At 41.1% G+C, this 16,867-nt stretch overlaps 2 protein-coding genes across 2 annotated transcripts in view; one reads left to right on the top strand and one right to left on the bottom strand.

Annotated features, from left to right (window-relative positions):
* LOC147840416 (uncharacterized) overlaps positions 1-16,582 on the bottom strand; it is a 976,031-nt gene extending 959,449 nt beyond the window's left edge. Inside the window, exon 1 of the mRNA XM_087288012.1 lies at positions 12,710-16,582. Coding sequence (XP_087144138.1) covers positions 14,060-16,528 — 2,469 coding nt within the window. The 5' untranslated portion in view covers positions 16,529-16,582 and the 3' untranslated portion in view covers positions 12,710-14,059. The remainder of the gene's footprint in view (positions 1-12,709) is intronic.
* Positions 106-5,774, top strand: afp4b (antifreeze protein type IV b). Its single transcript, NM_001386349.1, is given in 4 exon segments — positions 106-181; positions 2,480-2,549; positions 2,771-2,897; positions 5,185-5,774. Coding segments are annotated over 3 exon segments (390 nt in total). The 5' UTR covers positions 106-181; positions 2,480-2,503; the 3' UTR covers positions 5,402-5,774.
* Positions 16,583-16,867: the final 285 nt, after the last annotated feature.

Raw genomic sequence — 16,867 nt, 5'->3', positions numbered from 1 at the left:
CTTTGATTCAATCGTTTCAGTGTCAGGTAAAGCCTAAAGGTTGAGCGTGGATGATTACATCAGCTTGGGTCACCCCATTTAAGCGGGTGCAATCTCAGAGTCCCGGGATTATAAAAGCAGAGGGTATTTGGAGGACACACCATCACACGACATCAGGCCTTTATCGTCACATTGACACAAGGTAAGGACACAGCTAATATTATGTGCCTTTGCACCTATAAATGCCTAAGATTATTATGGCTTTGTTTTTTTTAGACTAGTCTTTATTTTGATGCCATTTTTAAATAGTTGTGAAATTTGGTTCAGTTTTAGATAGTTTTGTTAACACAATTCTGTTTCGTTTTTAGTTTCAGTTTTAGTAATTCTACACTGTAAAAATATCCATAAATTAGCAGTTTTCCATATTTTGTGATTCAAGTTTTTATTTTTCCATTTATTTGTGCTTGTGAATTGCATTATGGGATCTTGATCATTCTTCCAACAACTTTTAACCATGAAAAGTTGGAAAAATTGACTTTTTTATTAATAGTCTAAAGCAGTGGTTCACAAACTGTGGTACGTGTATCACGAGTGGTACGGGGGCTTACATTTAGTGGTACATGGAGAAATCGCTGAGCAATGAAAGAAAAAATAATTCCTATTTTAATCATTTGATGTATACGATAATGATAGTGGCTGTTCACATATCGTGTCATTTCCACGGGTGAGTTTGGTATTTATAATGAAGGCGCAAGCAGCAAGATGCACTTTCTTATTCCAGGTGTACCCAGTTGAAAACATCTTAACTTTTCAGAATGCCACACTTAACAAGAACTGACCGATCAGCTTCATATCTTCATATAATTTCGTTAGACTAATTATTACAGACAAACACAGAACACCCAAACACTGCAGTGCTTTTAAATTTTCTCCATAAATAAAACTTGTATCAGAGTGCAGCAATCTTTTGTCAGCTTGACAACCTCTGAGAAAAACAGGTTTCCTAAATAGCAAATGCATTCATTAAGAGAATAAGCACAACCCCGTTAGACCATGCGTCAGGATGCAAACCGTATTTTTCCATCCTAAAAATAGCTAAAGTGGATTCTGACACACCCTTAATTCTTTTGCGCCATGCGCTTTATACTTTGCACATAGATTGTTAAAATAGAGCCCTAAATGCCAATAAGTGACTTTGTTAAACAGTAGAGTTTCAACATTAAACATCGACACAGCAGAAATCAACATCCCATAATGCAATTCACAAACGTAAATAAAACAGAAAATACTTGTGAATCACAAACAATGATGAAACTGTTAATTAACAGCTATATTTTTTACATAGCAGTTTAGCAGAGTTTATTATTGAATTCTTTTTTTTTTTAAAAGTGTGAATAGTATTCAATTTTCCCACAACATACACATTGAACAACATATTAACACAGTACATAGCTACAAACATACATGCCATGAAGAAAGAAATAATAATATAATAAAATAATAATAAAATAAATTCAAGTGAGCAGTCAATGTAGGTTAGAAAAGGCTGCCAAACCTCATAAATTTTTTTGTAGAGCCTCGGATGGTGTATTTAAGGTGCTTGAGTTCAAGATGCGAGTTAACACATCCAGTGTCAACCAAAGTTTAGTGATAAATATCAGTTTTTGCTAATATTATTTATTTATTTATTTTTTTTAATAACTGTTGCTAGTTTAATTTAGTTTTAAAAGTTTATAGTGAACATTTGATTTTATTCGGTTCATTTTGGCTACAATAATATATACATTTTTAAGTGGTTTTGAGTTCAATATATATATATATATATATATATATATATATATATATATATATATATATATATATATATATATATATATATATATATATATATTGACTGCATACAGAACAAACCACTGTTATACAGTGACTTGCCTAATTACCCTAAATTGACTAGTTAACCCAATTAACCTAGTGAAGCCTTTAAACAGGATAACGCTCCTTCTCATACTTCAGTTTCCACATCAAAGTTCCTGAAAGCAAAGGACAAGGTGCTTCAGGATTGGCCAGCCCAGTCACCAGACATGAACATTGTTGAGATGTTGAGATGCAGAGATGTATGGATGCAGTCCTCCAAGCTCATGGGAGTCATACACAATATAAATTATTTTTCCACTGCTCCATGACTTTATATTCTATACTGTACACTGTACTGCAAAGTCAGAGATTGCTGTCCTAATCTAAAAATCAAGGCATGATCATATTTTATTTTGGTGAAATAAGCGTAATCTAGAGTCCTTTGCCTTTCAAATACTGTAAGCCATTTCAGATACCAAATGATCAACTAGAAGTAAAGTTGTGATTTGTTGTTCCTAAAATTTGGATACACAGCAAGACTTTTGTCAGGAAGTGTATGTCAAACTCTGCTGTTGTTTGGTACTGGAAAACTATGAGTAAAAGTCTGACCAGAAACTGATATTAATGATTGTCTTTGTGTTTTCAGGCAACCCTTGCTCATCCCACAATCATGAAACTCTCCCTCATCACCATCCTTGTTGTTGCTCTGGCCATCCGTGAGTCTTTAAACCATGTTTTGTCTGTCTAGATGATGTATTTTGCGGGTTAAAGAGATATAATCTAGAGATTAGCACAGTGGGTATTTTATTTTTACTCTGTAAAGTACTTAACATAACAAAGTGCCCTGTGGAAAAGTCCAGTAAAAGCCGGAGAGTCTCTCACCTGATTTAGCTTGATGTAATACTGTATTGATCAAACATTTTCTGTTGGTGTTCAGGCTCTGAGTCAGCATCTCTGGTCAAGAGAGACGCTCCTGCTGAGCTGGACAAGATCGCCAAGTACTTCCAGGATTTTGTGGACAATCTGAAGAACGTTGAGGGTCCAGAGCTGGCCAACAAAGCCAAGTAAGTCCATCATCATTCATCATCATCATCATTGTCGTCGTCTTCGCGCAATAAATCTGCAATCTAAACAGATATGAAGAAGACATTTATGCAACGCAAAAACAAAGTTTTCATCAGTATTTTGTCTTGTTTTCCAGTATGAAAATCTAAACAATCATAAAGGGATAGTTCACATCTAAATAACTGCAGATCAACTTGTTTATAAATAATCGTTTTAACTGTTGAAAGCAATTAGTCTCTAGTTCATTAGTTAAAGTTAGTAGTAACTAACAATGTAATGGTAACTAATAACATTAACTCTTCTGAATTTGATTGTAATGGAACAATGTGCACCTTATATAAAGCTGCTTTCAGACTATAATTATTGTGAAAAGTGCTAGACAAATAAACATTGGGTGAAATATAGACAAACACAACAATTGCAATAAAATGTGTCTTTTAAATTTAAGTGAAAACAAAATTAACCCAACGGTTGGATTTGCCCATATTTGACCCAATATACTTGACCTAAACTCTGATGTGGAAAGATGGAAAAATCACTATGAAAGTTAATAGATGCCATTATTTGGTGATTACCAGCCTACTTTAAAAAATGCAGTAGACAGAGTAATATACTGATTTGTCATAACTCAATGTTGGGTCAAATATGGGCAAACCTAACAATTGCTTTAAAAGTCTGATACAAATTTAATAAAAAAAATTACCCCAAATGCTAGGTTTTTCCATATTTGACCCAACATTTTTAGAGTGTAACCTCTGATGTCTAAAGCAGGTAAAATTCAATAAATAAATCACTATGAAAGTAAACGGATGCCATCAACTCACGGATTCCCACTCACGGATTTTAGAAAAGCATACAGTTGACAGTATAATATGCTTGGTTTGAACAAACCCAACAATTGGGTTAAAAAGTGTCATTTAATTAATTTAACTGTTGGGTTCATCCATTTTTGACCCAAAGCAATTTTAAGAGTGTAACCTCTTATGTAAAAAGATAGAGAAAATCACGATGAAAGTAAACGGATGTCATCAAATCGCTGATTATCAGCATACTTCAGAAAAGTATACAGCTGGCAGTATATGCTGGGTTGTCATAACCCAACATTGGACAAACTCAATCATTAAAAGTGTCATTTAAATTTAAGTGAAAAAAATAAAAATTAAGTTGGGTTTGTACAACCCAACAGTTTTAGAGTCAAACCTCTCATGTTTTAGGTAAGGAAAAAAACACTATGATTGTCATGGATGCCATCAATTGACAGAAAAAAGAAACAACCAGGTTTAAAATGAGTAAAGAATGAGTAAATACTGACAGAGTTCTCAATTTTGGTTATTAAGTTATTAAAACAAGAAAAAAATATTTCATGTGTTATAAACAGACTCAAATTTGATTACTTTTAATTCAAACAAAATGTCATTTAGTGTATTGAGTAACTGCATCTTGATTTAAAATGGCCTTATGAGGCTTTTTGAGAAATGATCCTCCACCTAATGCATAATACAGGTTTTTGAGAATGTAAAAAGGTCTGAAAGGTTTCAACGATTGAATTGTTTTAAAGTGGCTACCTGCGAAAAAATGTCTACTTTTGACATTCCAACATCATTAAAGATGAGATTAGATGAATTTTGTTTTTCATAAAAAAAAACAAGACTTTTATTATGAAATTCAGAAACATTTCTAGGTGTTTGGACAGTTTTCTCTAAGCAGTCAATCCCTACAGACTGACTCACCTGACTAATCAGAGCAGAGCAGGCTCTAAGGAAGGCGGGGTTTAGAGAGACTTTATCCTTGAATCAACCATTTCAGACAGTGAAAGAAAAGACTCGAGGTTTCAGTAAATATTATGAAAAAATAATATTTACCTTAAATGAATGTTTATCATTAGGAAGACTCTCATAAAACAAAATGAGCGACTTCACAATATAGCATAATATGGGCACTTTAAAACCTATATATTTATCCTTTTTTGGGGGGAGTGTACTTACAGGTACTCAATAAATATCATTACCATCTTCTTTAAAGTTCTTTATAGCTCACATACAGTTGAAATCAGAATTATTAGCCCCATATTGACCTTAAAATTATTCTAAAAAAAAAATCAATAAATAAAAAGCTTTTATTTCAGCCGAAATAAAATAGCCAAAAAATATTATAGGAAATACTGTGAAAAATTCCTGGCTCTGTTAAACATCATTTGGGAAATATTTGAAAAAGAAAACAAGATTCACAGGAGGGCTAATCATTTTGACCTTAACTGTAACTCTGCGTGTTGTCTTTGTGATGCAGTGCTTACCTGGAGGAGAGCAGAGCCCAGTTTCAGCCCATGGTTGAGAAGCTCCAGGAGCAGCTGAAGCCCTTTTCCAACATTGAGGACCAGATTAAACCTATTGCCGCCTCCGTCCAGGCTCAGGTCGCCCCGCTGGCTGACATTGTCCAGACCCACATCGAGGACGTCCTCAAATTTGTGGCTGACAAAACTAAATCCATCCTGCCTCCCCAGTAAACCCAAAGCAATCACCATTCCTTAGTTCACATGCATTGCTTTTGTGTCATTATGTATATTTAAGAGAAGTAAATAATAATTTAAAGGTCACAGCACAATCTTGCCTTCCTTTTTTTTTTACAAAATACGATTCTTTTTTTTATCTCACTAGTATTAAATAAAGAAGCCATTTTGTTTTTCTTGTGCTACTGCTGAAATAAGGGAAACATCTAAGAAAAAAAATCCTGATATTTTGGAGTTGATTGTGAAAAATACAAATACAAATATTCAAAATTATTAATACATAACCTAAAACACTGCATAACAGATAAAATATGAATATTGTTTTTAATTCTCCAGATATGAGTATCCAATAAAATGTTTATAACAGGAATGTTCATGTAAATAAATCTACATCAAAAAGGTATTTATTGATTTACCTAGTCCTAATATGCTACTGTATGAAATAAAGAAACAACATTAAATTGAAGGTACAATGTGTTAAGAATAATTTCTAGAGATAAACTATTATAATTTCAAAAGTATAAATGTAGAAACTTTAACTTATAATAGAGTGTAAAATTGTGGGACGTTTAAGTTTTGTGCCATATCTAAAAAGTTAGACATTAAAAAGATTTTTTTTAATATAAAAAAACACAACAACAGATATTTAGACACACAAATGTAAAAAAAATCAACAGAACCATTGAAAAACACATTATAAAAGATCAGTTTTTATACAGAAAAATATATTTCAGTTCACAAATGTGATGATTTTAAAAGGAAATATTGAAAAGCGCATTATACATGACCAATTTTTATGCAAAAAATCTATTTAAACTAACAAATCTGATGATTTTTAACATAATTATTAAAACCTTATAAAAATTATTAACCTTATAAAAGAACAGTTCTTATATAAACAAGCTATTTAAACACAAAAATTTGATTATTATAAATAGAAATATTGAAAAACACATTATGAAAGATCAGTTTTTACAGTTAGAAAAGCTATTTAAACACAAATTTTATGATTTTTAATAGAAACATTGAAAAACACATTATAAATGAACAGTTTATATACAGAAAAAGCTATTTAAACACACAAATTTAATGATTATTGACAGAAACATTGAAAAACACATTATAAATTAACAGTTTTCAAATAAAGAAAAGCTATTTAAACACACACAATTGATTATTTTAAGTAAAAATATTGAAAAAAACCTTTAAAAAGATCAGTTTTTATACAAAAAAGCTATTTAAACACACAAATTCAACAATTTTTAGCAGAACTATAAAAAACACAAGATAAAAATTCAGTTTTTATATAGAAAAAGCTATTTACACACACAAATTATTTAAAATAGAAATATTGAAAAAAAAACATTATAAAAAATCTTTTTTATACAAAAAACCTATTTTAACACAAACATTTAATGATTTTCTATTAGAACTATTGAAAACAAATTATAAAAGATCAGTGTTTGTACAAATAAAGCTATTTGAGCATCCAAATCTAATAATTGTTAACTATTGAAAAAGACATTATAAATAAACAGTTTTATACAGAAAAAGCTATTTAAACACACAAATTTAAAGATTTTTCAAAATAAAACTATTGAAAAAGCACAGAATACCATAGTTAGAGATTTATTGTCATTTTAATCCTCTGTCTGAATCTCACATTCACATCTAAAACCAAGACATGACAAATGACGAACACACTTAACATTTTTAAACATATTTCACAGAATTAGCCAGTTTCTATCATGTTAAAGTGTTCAAACCGAGCCAGCTGCTTCACAATAAAACAACAAAAAGTGTTCGTTCAGCAATCCTCAGTACAACCCACACACACACACACACACACACACACACACACACACACACACACACACACACACACACACACACACACACACACACACACACACACACACACACACACACACACACACACCTGAAGGACCACGCCAGTGCATTTCCTCCCAACTGAAGCTCCTCAGCTCATGTCAGTCATTTAGTTTAGCAGCAGAGGGCAGTGCAAATAAATAAACTCTGCTTTATTTTCTGCCTGCGCTGAAGACGTTCATCTCAGAGCCGTGAGGCAGACTATGACTTGTTGTCTCCTTCCATCATAAAAAAACAACAAAATCACTAGTCTTCCACACCGCAGTGGACTACACCCGCAAAAAAACTTCAAAAAAGCTGGTTTAATCACTAAAATATGAAAAACAGAATATATATTAATTAAATAAAGCATTCATGAGCATATTAGATAAATAGAGATTATAAAATGTATTATTTAGAGTGCATCAATGCAAGTCTTGGCCTGCAGATTGCAGTCAGTGTCCCATCTCACCACATATCAGTGTTTTATATGCATCTCTCCAGAGTTATAACTCATTATAAAGCAATGATTTGCTCGCTGTCGGCTGGGATCAGTGTAATATCTGGTCTGAAGGTCACACAGACGTGAGGGACATGCTGTTAGTCTGTAATGACCTTCTCCTTGTACATTGAGATAAATAAACTACAGGCAGCTTTTCATGCGCATTTCAGCCTTCGCATATACACATTGTGATGTGTAACTCAATGCCATTTCCAGGAGAATATATCTAAAATATTGAAGTATTTTAAAAGGAAAATGGTCAATGTTGACTTTAAGAATATATTAGCCTATAATGAATAGAGTTTTTCAAAAATAAAATAAGATCTTCATCAGTATTTCATACTTAAATATGGATGAAAAACTCACCTCACTTCAATTCCTTATGCCTTGAATTAACAGCAGGACATCAGGGTTGATTTTTAAAACAAGTGAACGATTCTGTCCTCCCTTTTTCCAGTTAAAATGTTCAGAAACGCACAATTTACGAGCTGCTGACCTATGAAAACAGAAGAATTAAAGCGAAGTAACAAAGCAGGTATGTTCTTCAACATCACAATTTGTAGAATTCAAAATAAAACACATGGTACTCACCAAAAACAGCCATTGTGCGTCAAGATTTTAGTCGAAAGGCTTTCTTTTGGATGGAAAAAAGAAGAAAAGCAGGACAAAATAAGGCTCCCGCTGATAATTGGAGTCTCGGCTGCACTTGAGAAATAAAACAGAGGCCAGATGAATGGAGTATTGATACCAACTCCAAGGTGAAAATGAGCAAAGCTACAGGTCTGTTTAGTGGAGAGCTTCTTGAAAGAAAAGAAAAGCGCTGATCCCGAAGGGCCCCGGGCGCAAAGGAAAGATCTGCGTCTCTCTGGTCAGTGGTGGAGATACTAATGGGTAGGTTTTGCAGACATGGGTTATGTTTTTTACTCAAAGCTGACAGACAGACAACCCCCCCCAACACTTGCACACAGGTGCTATTCAAGGATATTGTGTAAAAATGACGTCAACGAAATTTTACTTCAGCGTAAAAGTCCCGCCCTCTGCTTCCAGTATATATACACAAGTTCATCCATCGCCTATAGCCCAACGTTGAGCATTTGGGAACAATTGTTCATAGTCTGAACATGCCTGAAGATCAAATGATGAGAAATGCGAGAGTGTTGTGCGGATGAATGTGAAGACAGACGCTGCAGTGAACGAACCGCTTCGCCTCAGCAACAATAAAGCGCTGGCCTTGGTGATGGTTGCTAGGCGATGGAGGAAATACAATGGCCTCCTTAGAAACCAAAGGCCATTTTTTGGGGGGGGCTAAAAGGAGCAGCGTGGAGCAAATTCAACTTGATGTACTGAACTAAACAGTGATCGTCGTTTTAGCAATGGCGTGTTGAAAGATCGAACAATGAAGCTGTAATCGCTGTTTACTTCATGTCAGAATGTTTCATTTCTACTTTCCACACACACACACACACATACACACACACACGCGCGCGCACACACACACACACACACACACACACCGTCATGTCGTGTTCACATCCTGCTTCTTACTTTAGTGTTCCCCATCAAAATTGACCTGTTTTAACTGCTCTTATGTTAGCACAATTTTCCACCACCAAATTTTTATTCAACATTCTTTAGCTGAACGCTGTCTTAAAGTAGTGTTTAACATGAATTTATAGAATTAGACATCAAAAAACTGCAGTGAAAATACAAATAGGCACTGAGAATGTATAAAAAATTGAATAAAGAACGACAAAAATCAAAATACTTTGTTTCGTTACTATTAGACAAATTGCTAAAATAACTATCACAGGGTCTGACCAAAGGAATCGAAATTTTAATCCATCTAGGGTGCGTTTCTCAAACAACAATGTAACTCATGGCTGAACTTGAATAGTACGATGCATCGTTCGAGAAAAAAATGGGTGTAGTGCTGAGCGTTTCCCAAAACCCATAGTTTCTCTGTCGCAGATCCATCATTTAAACCACGTTAGTTGTAACGTAAAACGCCCATAATGATGCTCTAAACAGGGTGGAGTAACAACTTCTTTAGAGATGAACTCCATCATTTCTTTGTGCAAATTATATTGTTTTGCACGCACACGCATTTAAAATAAAATCCAATATTCATTCATTCATTTTCTTGTCGGCTTAGTCCCTTTATTAATCCAGGGTCGCCACAGCGGAATGAACCACCAACTTATCCAGCAAGTTTTTACGCAGCGGATGCCCTTCTAGCCGCAACCCATCTATGGGAAACATCCACACACACACACTCATACACTACGGACAATTTAGCCTACCCAATTCACCTGTACCGCATGTCTTTGGACTGTGGGGGAAACCGGAGCACCTGAAGGAAACCCACGCGAATGCAGCGACCTTCTTGTTGTGAGGCGACAGCACTACCTACTGCGCCACTGCTTCACCCCTAAATCCAATATTAGTTTTGGTAAAGACATGCACTCGCTTTCCATATTAACTGAAATTTATGTAAATAGCACATATAGTGCCAATGTTTCCTTTAATAATATTATTGAGAATATTCCCTATTCTATTCTAAAATTAACATAAATTAACATTTATTAGAATAGATTTATTATCTATTCTAATAAACATAAATTAACATAACACTTACAAAAGCTAACATATATTCTAATATCATTTATAAATCATATAAATGAATAAACAAATAATAAGGCTATTTATAAAGAAATGATTTTTTTTACTTCAATAATATTATTAATAATACTAATGATGATTATGATTATTATTATTATTAAGATATTGTTTATTTTTATTATTATTTTTTAAATGTCTACTTTTACAATTTGACACATGCAAACCACTGCAGAAATGTTCTAACCGACAGGCCCATGTCATATACAGTACAGACACTTAATAAACAACCTACAGTACTATAAATGAAAAGCATTAACGAGACGTAACGTAAATTCTGCTTTTAAATAATAGGTCACCTATAGCTTTCATCATGAGCCGTATCTGTGTTCCAAATGGCATCAATGTTTTCAAAGTGCACTGCGAAGGAAGGGCTATTGTCAATATTAAGCTAAACCTGAACTTTAAAAATAATTTGTAAGTAAATTATGTTGGTCATGATGTTGAATGATGGTCAAGCGGCCCTAACTTTAGAGCAGGGGTCATCAATCTCGGTCCTGGAGGGCCGGTGTCCCTGCAGGATTTAGCTCTAACTTGCCTCAACATACCTGCCTGGGTGTTTCAACTATACCTAATAAGACCTTGATTAGCTTGTTCAGGTGTGTTTGATTAGAGCTAAAATCTCCTGGACACCGCCCCTCCAGGAACAAGTTTGGTGACCACTGCTTTAGAGCATAGTGATAGGATATTTACTCACGGGGAGGAGTTTCGTTATCTCAGCTCATGGATTTAGAGACACACACAGTCAATTCGGGGGTAAATAAATAACACACATCAATTATTTAAATGAAAAACCGAGAAAACAGCAATTCACAAGCATGTATTGAACTGTGAAAGTCGTACCGTACAGTTCAATATTATATTGACAACATCCCTAGTACATATAGTTCTAGTCTACAAAGATTTAACTTATCTTTAAAGCATTTAAAGCACACTTTGATAAAAATACTAATACAACCAGTGAAAATGAATGGATTTTAATTTAAGTTCACTGAATCAGTACTAAAAATGTATATTTAAGGGTATTTTGATGTATTACTTCTACAAGCTTATAATGCATACTATTTGGATATAACACCTCTCCAATCCAGTACTGAATCTGAGCCCTCCATAATACACACACTTATTAATGATTCCTACTTGCCTTCCTCGTGATGAAGAGTAGACAAAATCCGATATGGGGAAAAAGAAAACTTGTTCATTAGACGCTGGATTCGAAACCGTGTTCATGATCGATCGATCGATGCTGCCATGTGCTTTATGAGGTACGCCACTCACAATGTTATCTATTGCGCTCTTTAGTTATGTTGTCTCTGTCAATCAATGGGAGTTGATCGCTTAACTGGCTTATTCCAACGAGGTGCACTATTTGCACCTAGCCTAAATAGACACTCCAAAATCCCCCTTGCAGGGGCCCCAAGTGCGCACGTGCCCCTGGACCTGTGCCCATAATGCCCATTCGTTAATACGGCTCTGGGAGCTCTTGAAAGTAGTAGGACTGTGCATGCATGAGCACTGCTTTTTTCCAGTCTATTTTAAAGAGAAATCATCACACCAGTTGCGTTTCAAGGCACAGTTGCTTTGCGCAAGAAAACGTTCGAGGTTACAGAAGTAACCCTTCGTTCCCCGAGGAGGGGAACGGAAGTGCCATGAATGGGAGGATTCGGATCAGAAGCCGCTTATCTGGAGAGTATTGAACGGGCCAATGAATGAAATTAATTGGCAGCGTAAGCTTGCGCAGGTGTGCGACATCTGCAATCATCTCAGCATATAAGCACACCTGAAGCCAGCAGACGCCATCCTTTTAAGCTGAAGAGACTTTCAAACAGCTAAGGGACAGTCATTATGGCGACGGAATATGGCACTTCCGTTCCCCTCCTCGGGGAACGAAGGGTTACTTCTGTAACCTCGAACGTTCCCCTTCGGTTGGGGAACTTCAGTGCCATGAATGGGAGAATATGGAAAGCGCCATAATGACTGCACCTTACCAACACCCCCGATGAGGAGATAGTCAAGCAAGCGTGACGCACCCACATCATGGGGGGCGCGGTCCTCCAACGTGTCCCTGGCCCTAATTTATCCTACTTCAACAGAAGTTTTACGGATTTAGATATATTTTTTGGGAAGTCGTGAGCATCTAGATAATTCTAGGAAATACGACAGTACGTTGGGAAGCGTGCAATCCCGATAGGGAGGACGCTGCGGAGGCCATCCGTTACCCAAGGGGGGGATAGATGGCAGAATTACCTATGGACTAGCCCTAAAAGGGGGAGTACGCATAGCAAAGAGTGGTTAGCGGAGAGGGAAGACACGGGTCCGCCCAGGGGGGGGACTTAACCGTGGCGGAATAAGCATATGGGATCGCCTAGTGGGGATCACGCATAGCAGGCACCTATACCCAAAACGCGGGCTGACCAGCGGGCAGACCTACAACGTAGTGGACCAGCAAGTGACTCCTCCGCTGAGTCAGTGCTGGGGGCCACGGAGGAATCTGCAGGGCTCACCTGACGGGGAACTTTACTGACAGATAAAAAAGGCGCACGTACCTCCGTGTTAGGGAGAATGGCGCAGCAAGCGTGTTTCAACACCCTACCGAGTTGTCTCCTCAATCACCAAAGGGTTACCTAATACCCTTGAGGAAACCGGCTCCACTCGCAGATTGTAAAACCTTGCAAATGTGTTGGGTGTCGCCCAGCCCGCAGCTCTACAGATGTCTGTTAGAGAGGCGCCGCGTGCACGCGCCCAAGAGGATGCAACGCTCCGAGTGGAGTGTGCACGTACTCCCGGGGGACACGGCTGACCTCGACTCGAATAAGCGAGTGAAATGGCATCCACAATCCAGTGGGATAATCTTTGTTTCGATACGGCACTTCCCTGCTGCCGACCGCCATAACAGACAAAGAGCTGCTCAGATGATCTAAAATTCTGAGTACGGTCCACATAAATGCGCAGAGCGCGAACTGGACAAAGTAAAGAAAGGGCTGGGTCTGCCTCCTCCGGGGGCAGCGCTTGCAGGTTCACTACCTGATCTCTAAAGGGGGTGGTAGGAACCTTGGGCACATAACCGGGGCGGGGTCTCAGGATAACGTGAGAGTAATCCGGCCCGAATTCCAGGCACGAGTCACTGACCGAAAATGCCTCCAGGTCCCCGACCCTCTTGATGGAGGCCAACGCAACCAGCAGAGCTGTCTTCAGGGACAGAAATCTTAGAGATACTGATTCGAGTGGCTCAAAGGGATCGGATCGCAGACTCGTGAGAACGAGGGCGAGATCCCAAGAGGGCATGAGAGGGGGGCGAGATGGATTAATTCGCCTAGCACCCCTAAGGAACTGGATGACCAGGTTATGCTTTCCCACGGTGCCGCCAGCTACCGCGCTATGATAAGCGGAGATGGCGGCCACGTAAACCTTGAGAGTGGAGGGCGACAGCCTGCTGTCCAACTTCTCTTGAAGGAAAGAGAGCACAACACTAATCTGGCAATTTCGGGGGTCTTCTCTGCGAGAGACGCACCATTCAGTGAATAGACTCCACTTCAGGGCGTAGGCGCGCCTCGTGGAGGGGGCTCTAGCCTGAGTGATGGTATTAACCACCGCAGTCGGTAGGTTACCTAAGTCTTCCTCGCGTCTAGGGACCACACGTGGAGGTTCCAAAGATCGGGGCGAGGGTGCCAGATGGTGCCCTGTCCCTGAGAGAGTAGGTCCTCTCTCAAAGGGATCCGCCAGGGGAGGGCCGTCGCGAGGAGTGAGAGCTCTGATATCCAGGTCCGGTTGGGCCAAAGGGGCGCAACTAGCAGAACCTGTTCCTCGTCCTCCCTGACCTTGCACAGAAACTGCGCGAGCAGGCTCACTGGGGGAAACGCATACTTGCGCATGCCCCGAGGCCAGCTGTGGGCCAGTGCATCCGTGCCGAGAGAGCCCTCGGTCAGGGAAAAAAACAACTGGCAGTGAGCGTTCTCGGGGGAAGCAAACAGATCGATCTGGGCCTCCCCGAATCGCGCCCATATCAGCTGAACAGACTCAGGGTGGAGTCTCCATTCTCCAGGGCGTAACAGCTGTCGTGAGAGTGCATCGGCTGCACGATTGAGCGTGCCTGGGACGTGAATGGCGCGCAGCGATTTCAGCCGCGGGTGACTCCAGAGGAGCAGACGGCGGGCGAGCTGAGACATGCGGCGAGAGCGCATACCCCCCATGCGGTTGATATACGCCGCCGCCGCCGTACTGTCCGTCCTGACCAGCACGTGTTGCTGCTCCAGCACCGGTAAAAAGCGGTGGAGAGCGAGGAACACTGCCAACAGCTCTAGGCGATTGATATGCCAATGCAGCTGGGCACCCTTCCAGAGGCCCGCAGCCGCATGCCCGCGACACACGGCCCCCCAACCCGTGTTGGAAGCGTCTGTTGAAACAACAACATGGCTGGACGTCTGTCCTAGAGGCACACCGGCCTGTAGGAACGAGGGGTCGTTCCAAGGGCTGAGGGCGCGGCGACACAGCGCAGTAACCGAGACCCGGTGTGTGCCCGCGTGCCATGCGCGTCTGGGGACCCGATCGTGAAGCCAGTGCTGAAGTGGTCTCATATGGAGCAACCCGAGCGGCGTGACGGCGGCTGCGGATGCCATATGCCCCAGGAGCCTCTGAAAGAACTTCAGTGGGACCACTAGTTTGCTGTCGAGCTCCCTCAGACAGTTCAGCAACAGGCGAGCGCGTTCCTCGGAGAGGTGCGCTACCATGGTGATCGAGTCCAGCTCCATCCCGAGAAAAGAAATCCTCTGCACGGGGGCGAGTTTGCTCTTTTCTCGGTTGACCTGAAGCCCCAGTAGGCGGAGATGCCGAAGCACCTCGTCCCTGTGCATAATCAATTGCTCCCGCGAGTGGGCTAAAATCAGCCAGTCGTCGAGATAATTGAGTATGCGAATGCCCGCGAGCCGAAGGGGCGCTAGGGCACCCTCCGCGAGTTTGGTGAAGACCCGCGGAGACAGAGAGAGCCCGAAGGGGAGGACCTTGTACTGCCACGCTCGACCCTCGAACGCAAACCGCAGAAATTGGCGGTGGCGTGGAAGAATGGAGACATGGAAATACGCGTCCTTCAGGTCTATGGCTGCAAACCAATCCCGAGGACGAACGCATTGGAGAATGCGCCTCTGCGTGAGCATTCTGAACGGCAGCTTGTGCAGACAGCGGTTCAAAACGCGCAGATCTAGGATTGGCCGTGACCCACCGCTCTTTTTGGGTACGATGAAGTATGGGCTGTAAAACCCACTCTCCATCTCGGCTGGAGGAACCGGCTCGATTGCACCCTTCGCCAGGAGGGCAGCAATCTCCTCTCGCAAGACAGGGGCGGACAGGGGGTTGACCCTGGAGAAATACACGCCCGTAAACTTGGGGGGCCGTTTCGCGAACTGAATCGCGTAACCGAGTCTGATTGTGCGTATGAGCCACCGCGAGGGGCTGGCCCGCGCTAACCAGGCAGGCAGAGCCCTCGCTAATGGAGTCATCGCTACAATCGCTGACGTACCAGCGGTGGGGCAGCGCGGAGTGGGTGTGCTGATCCGGGAAGCACGAGGGTCCCGCGGAAAAGCTGGAGGAGAGCGATTCGCTCTGGCTCCGCACCCTGACTCCGGAGAGGGGGCTGGAGGGCTGAGGGAAGGGAGACCGTCCCCCCAGCGCTCGTGAGCCACTGGCGAAGCACGTAGAGTCTGCGAGCCGGAAGGCAGCGCGTCCCGGACTGGCAGAACTCGTGCAGTCACATCCGGGGAAGGGGAAAAGTGCTCTTTTACTGATGTTTTGGTGGCACTGAAAAGTACCGTTGTAATCGGGGCCCCGCCCTCCAGCGGGGAAAGAGCAAGTTTCCTCTTCTCCGGATGGCCTGTCTCAGGGACGCTTCGCGGTCCGTTTACCGGACTTAACGGCGCCCTGGGCAGGAGGGGCTGCCTGCTTTCGAGGTGAACGCCGCGCCCGCTTGGCCGGAGGCGCAGGCGGGGGCGGGGCAGCACTCGTTGGCGGGCGCCCTCGGCGAGGAACAGCGGAGGTGGATGGCTCGGCGGGCGGAGCGGGCTTACGGCCACGCCGATAGATGACATTGCCCATCACATCCGACTGCTCTTTCACCGCCTTGAATTCCTGTGTGAATTCACCGACGGTGTCGCCGAACAGGCCAGCCTGGGATATGGGCGAATCAAGAAAGCGAACTTTGTCAACGTCGCGCATATCGGCCAGGTTTAGCCAGAGGTGGCGTTCCTGAACCACAAGTGTGGACATCGTCCTCCCCAGCGCACACGCGGCGGACTTAGTAGTCCGAAGAGCATAGTCGGTCGCGGTGCGCAGCTCATGTAATAAGCTTGGGTTGGACCCGCCCTCGTGCAGCTCGGCCAGCGCCTGCGCTTGGTAGCGCTGGTAGGTGGCCATCGCGTGCAAAGCAG

The sequence above is a fragment of the Danio rerio genome, chromosome 16 (genome assembly GCF_052040795.2).
Source record: "Danio rerio strain M-AB ecotype USA chromosome 16, GRCz13ab, whole genome shotgun sequence".
NCBI classification, from domain to species: domain Eukaryota; kingdom Metazoa; phylum Chordata; class Actinopteri; order Cypriniformes; family Danionidae; genus Danio; species Danio rerio.
This window is presented reverse-complemented; position numbering and strand designations above follow the sequence as displayed.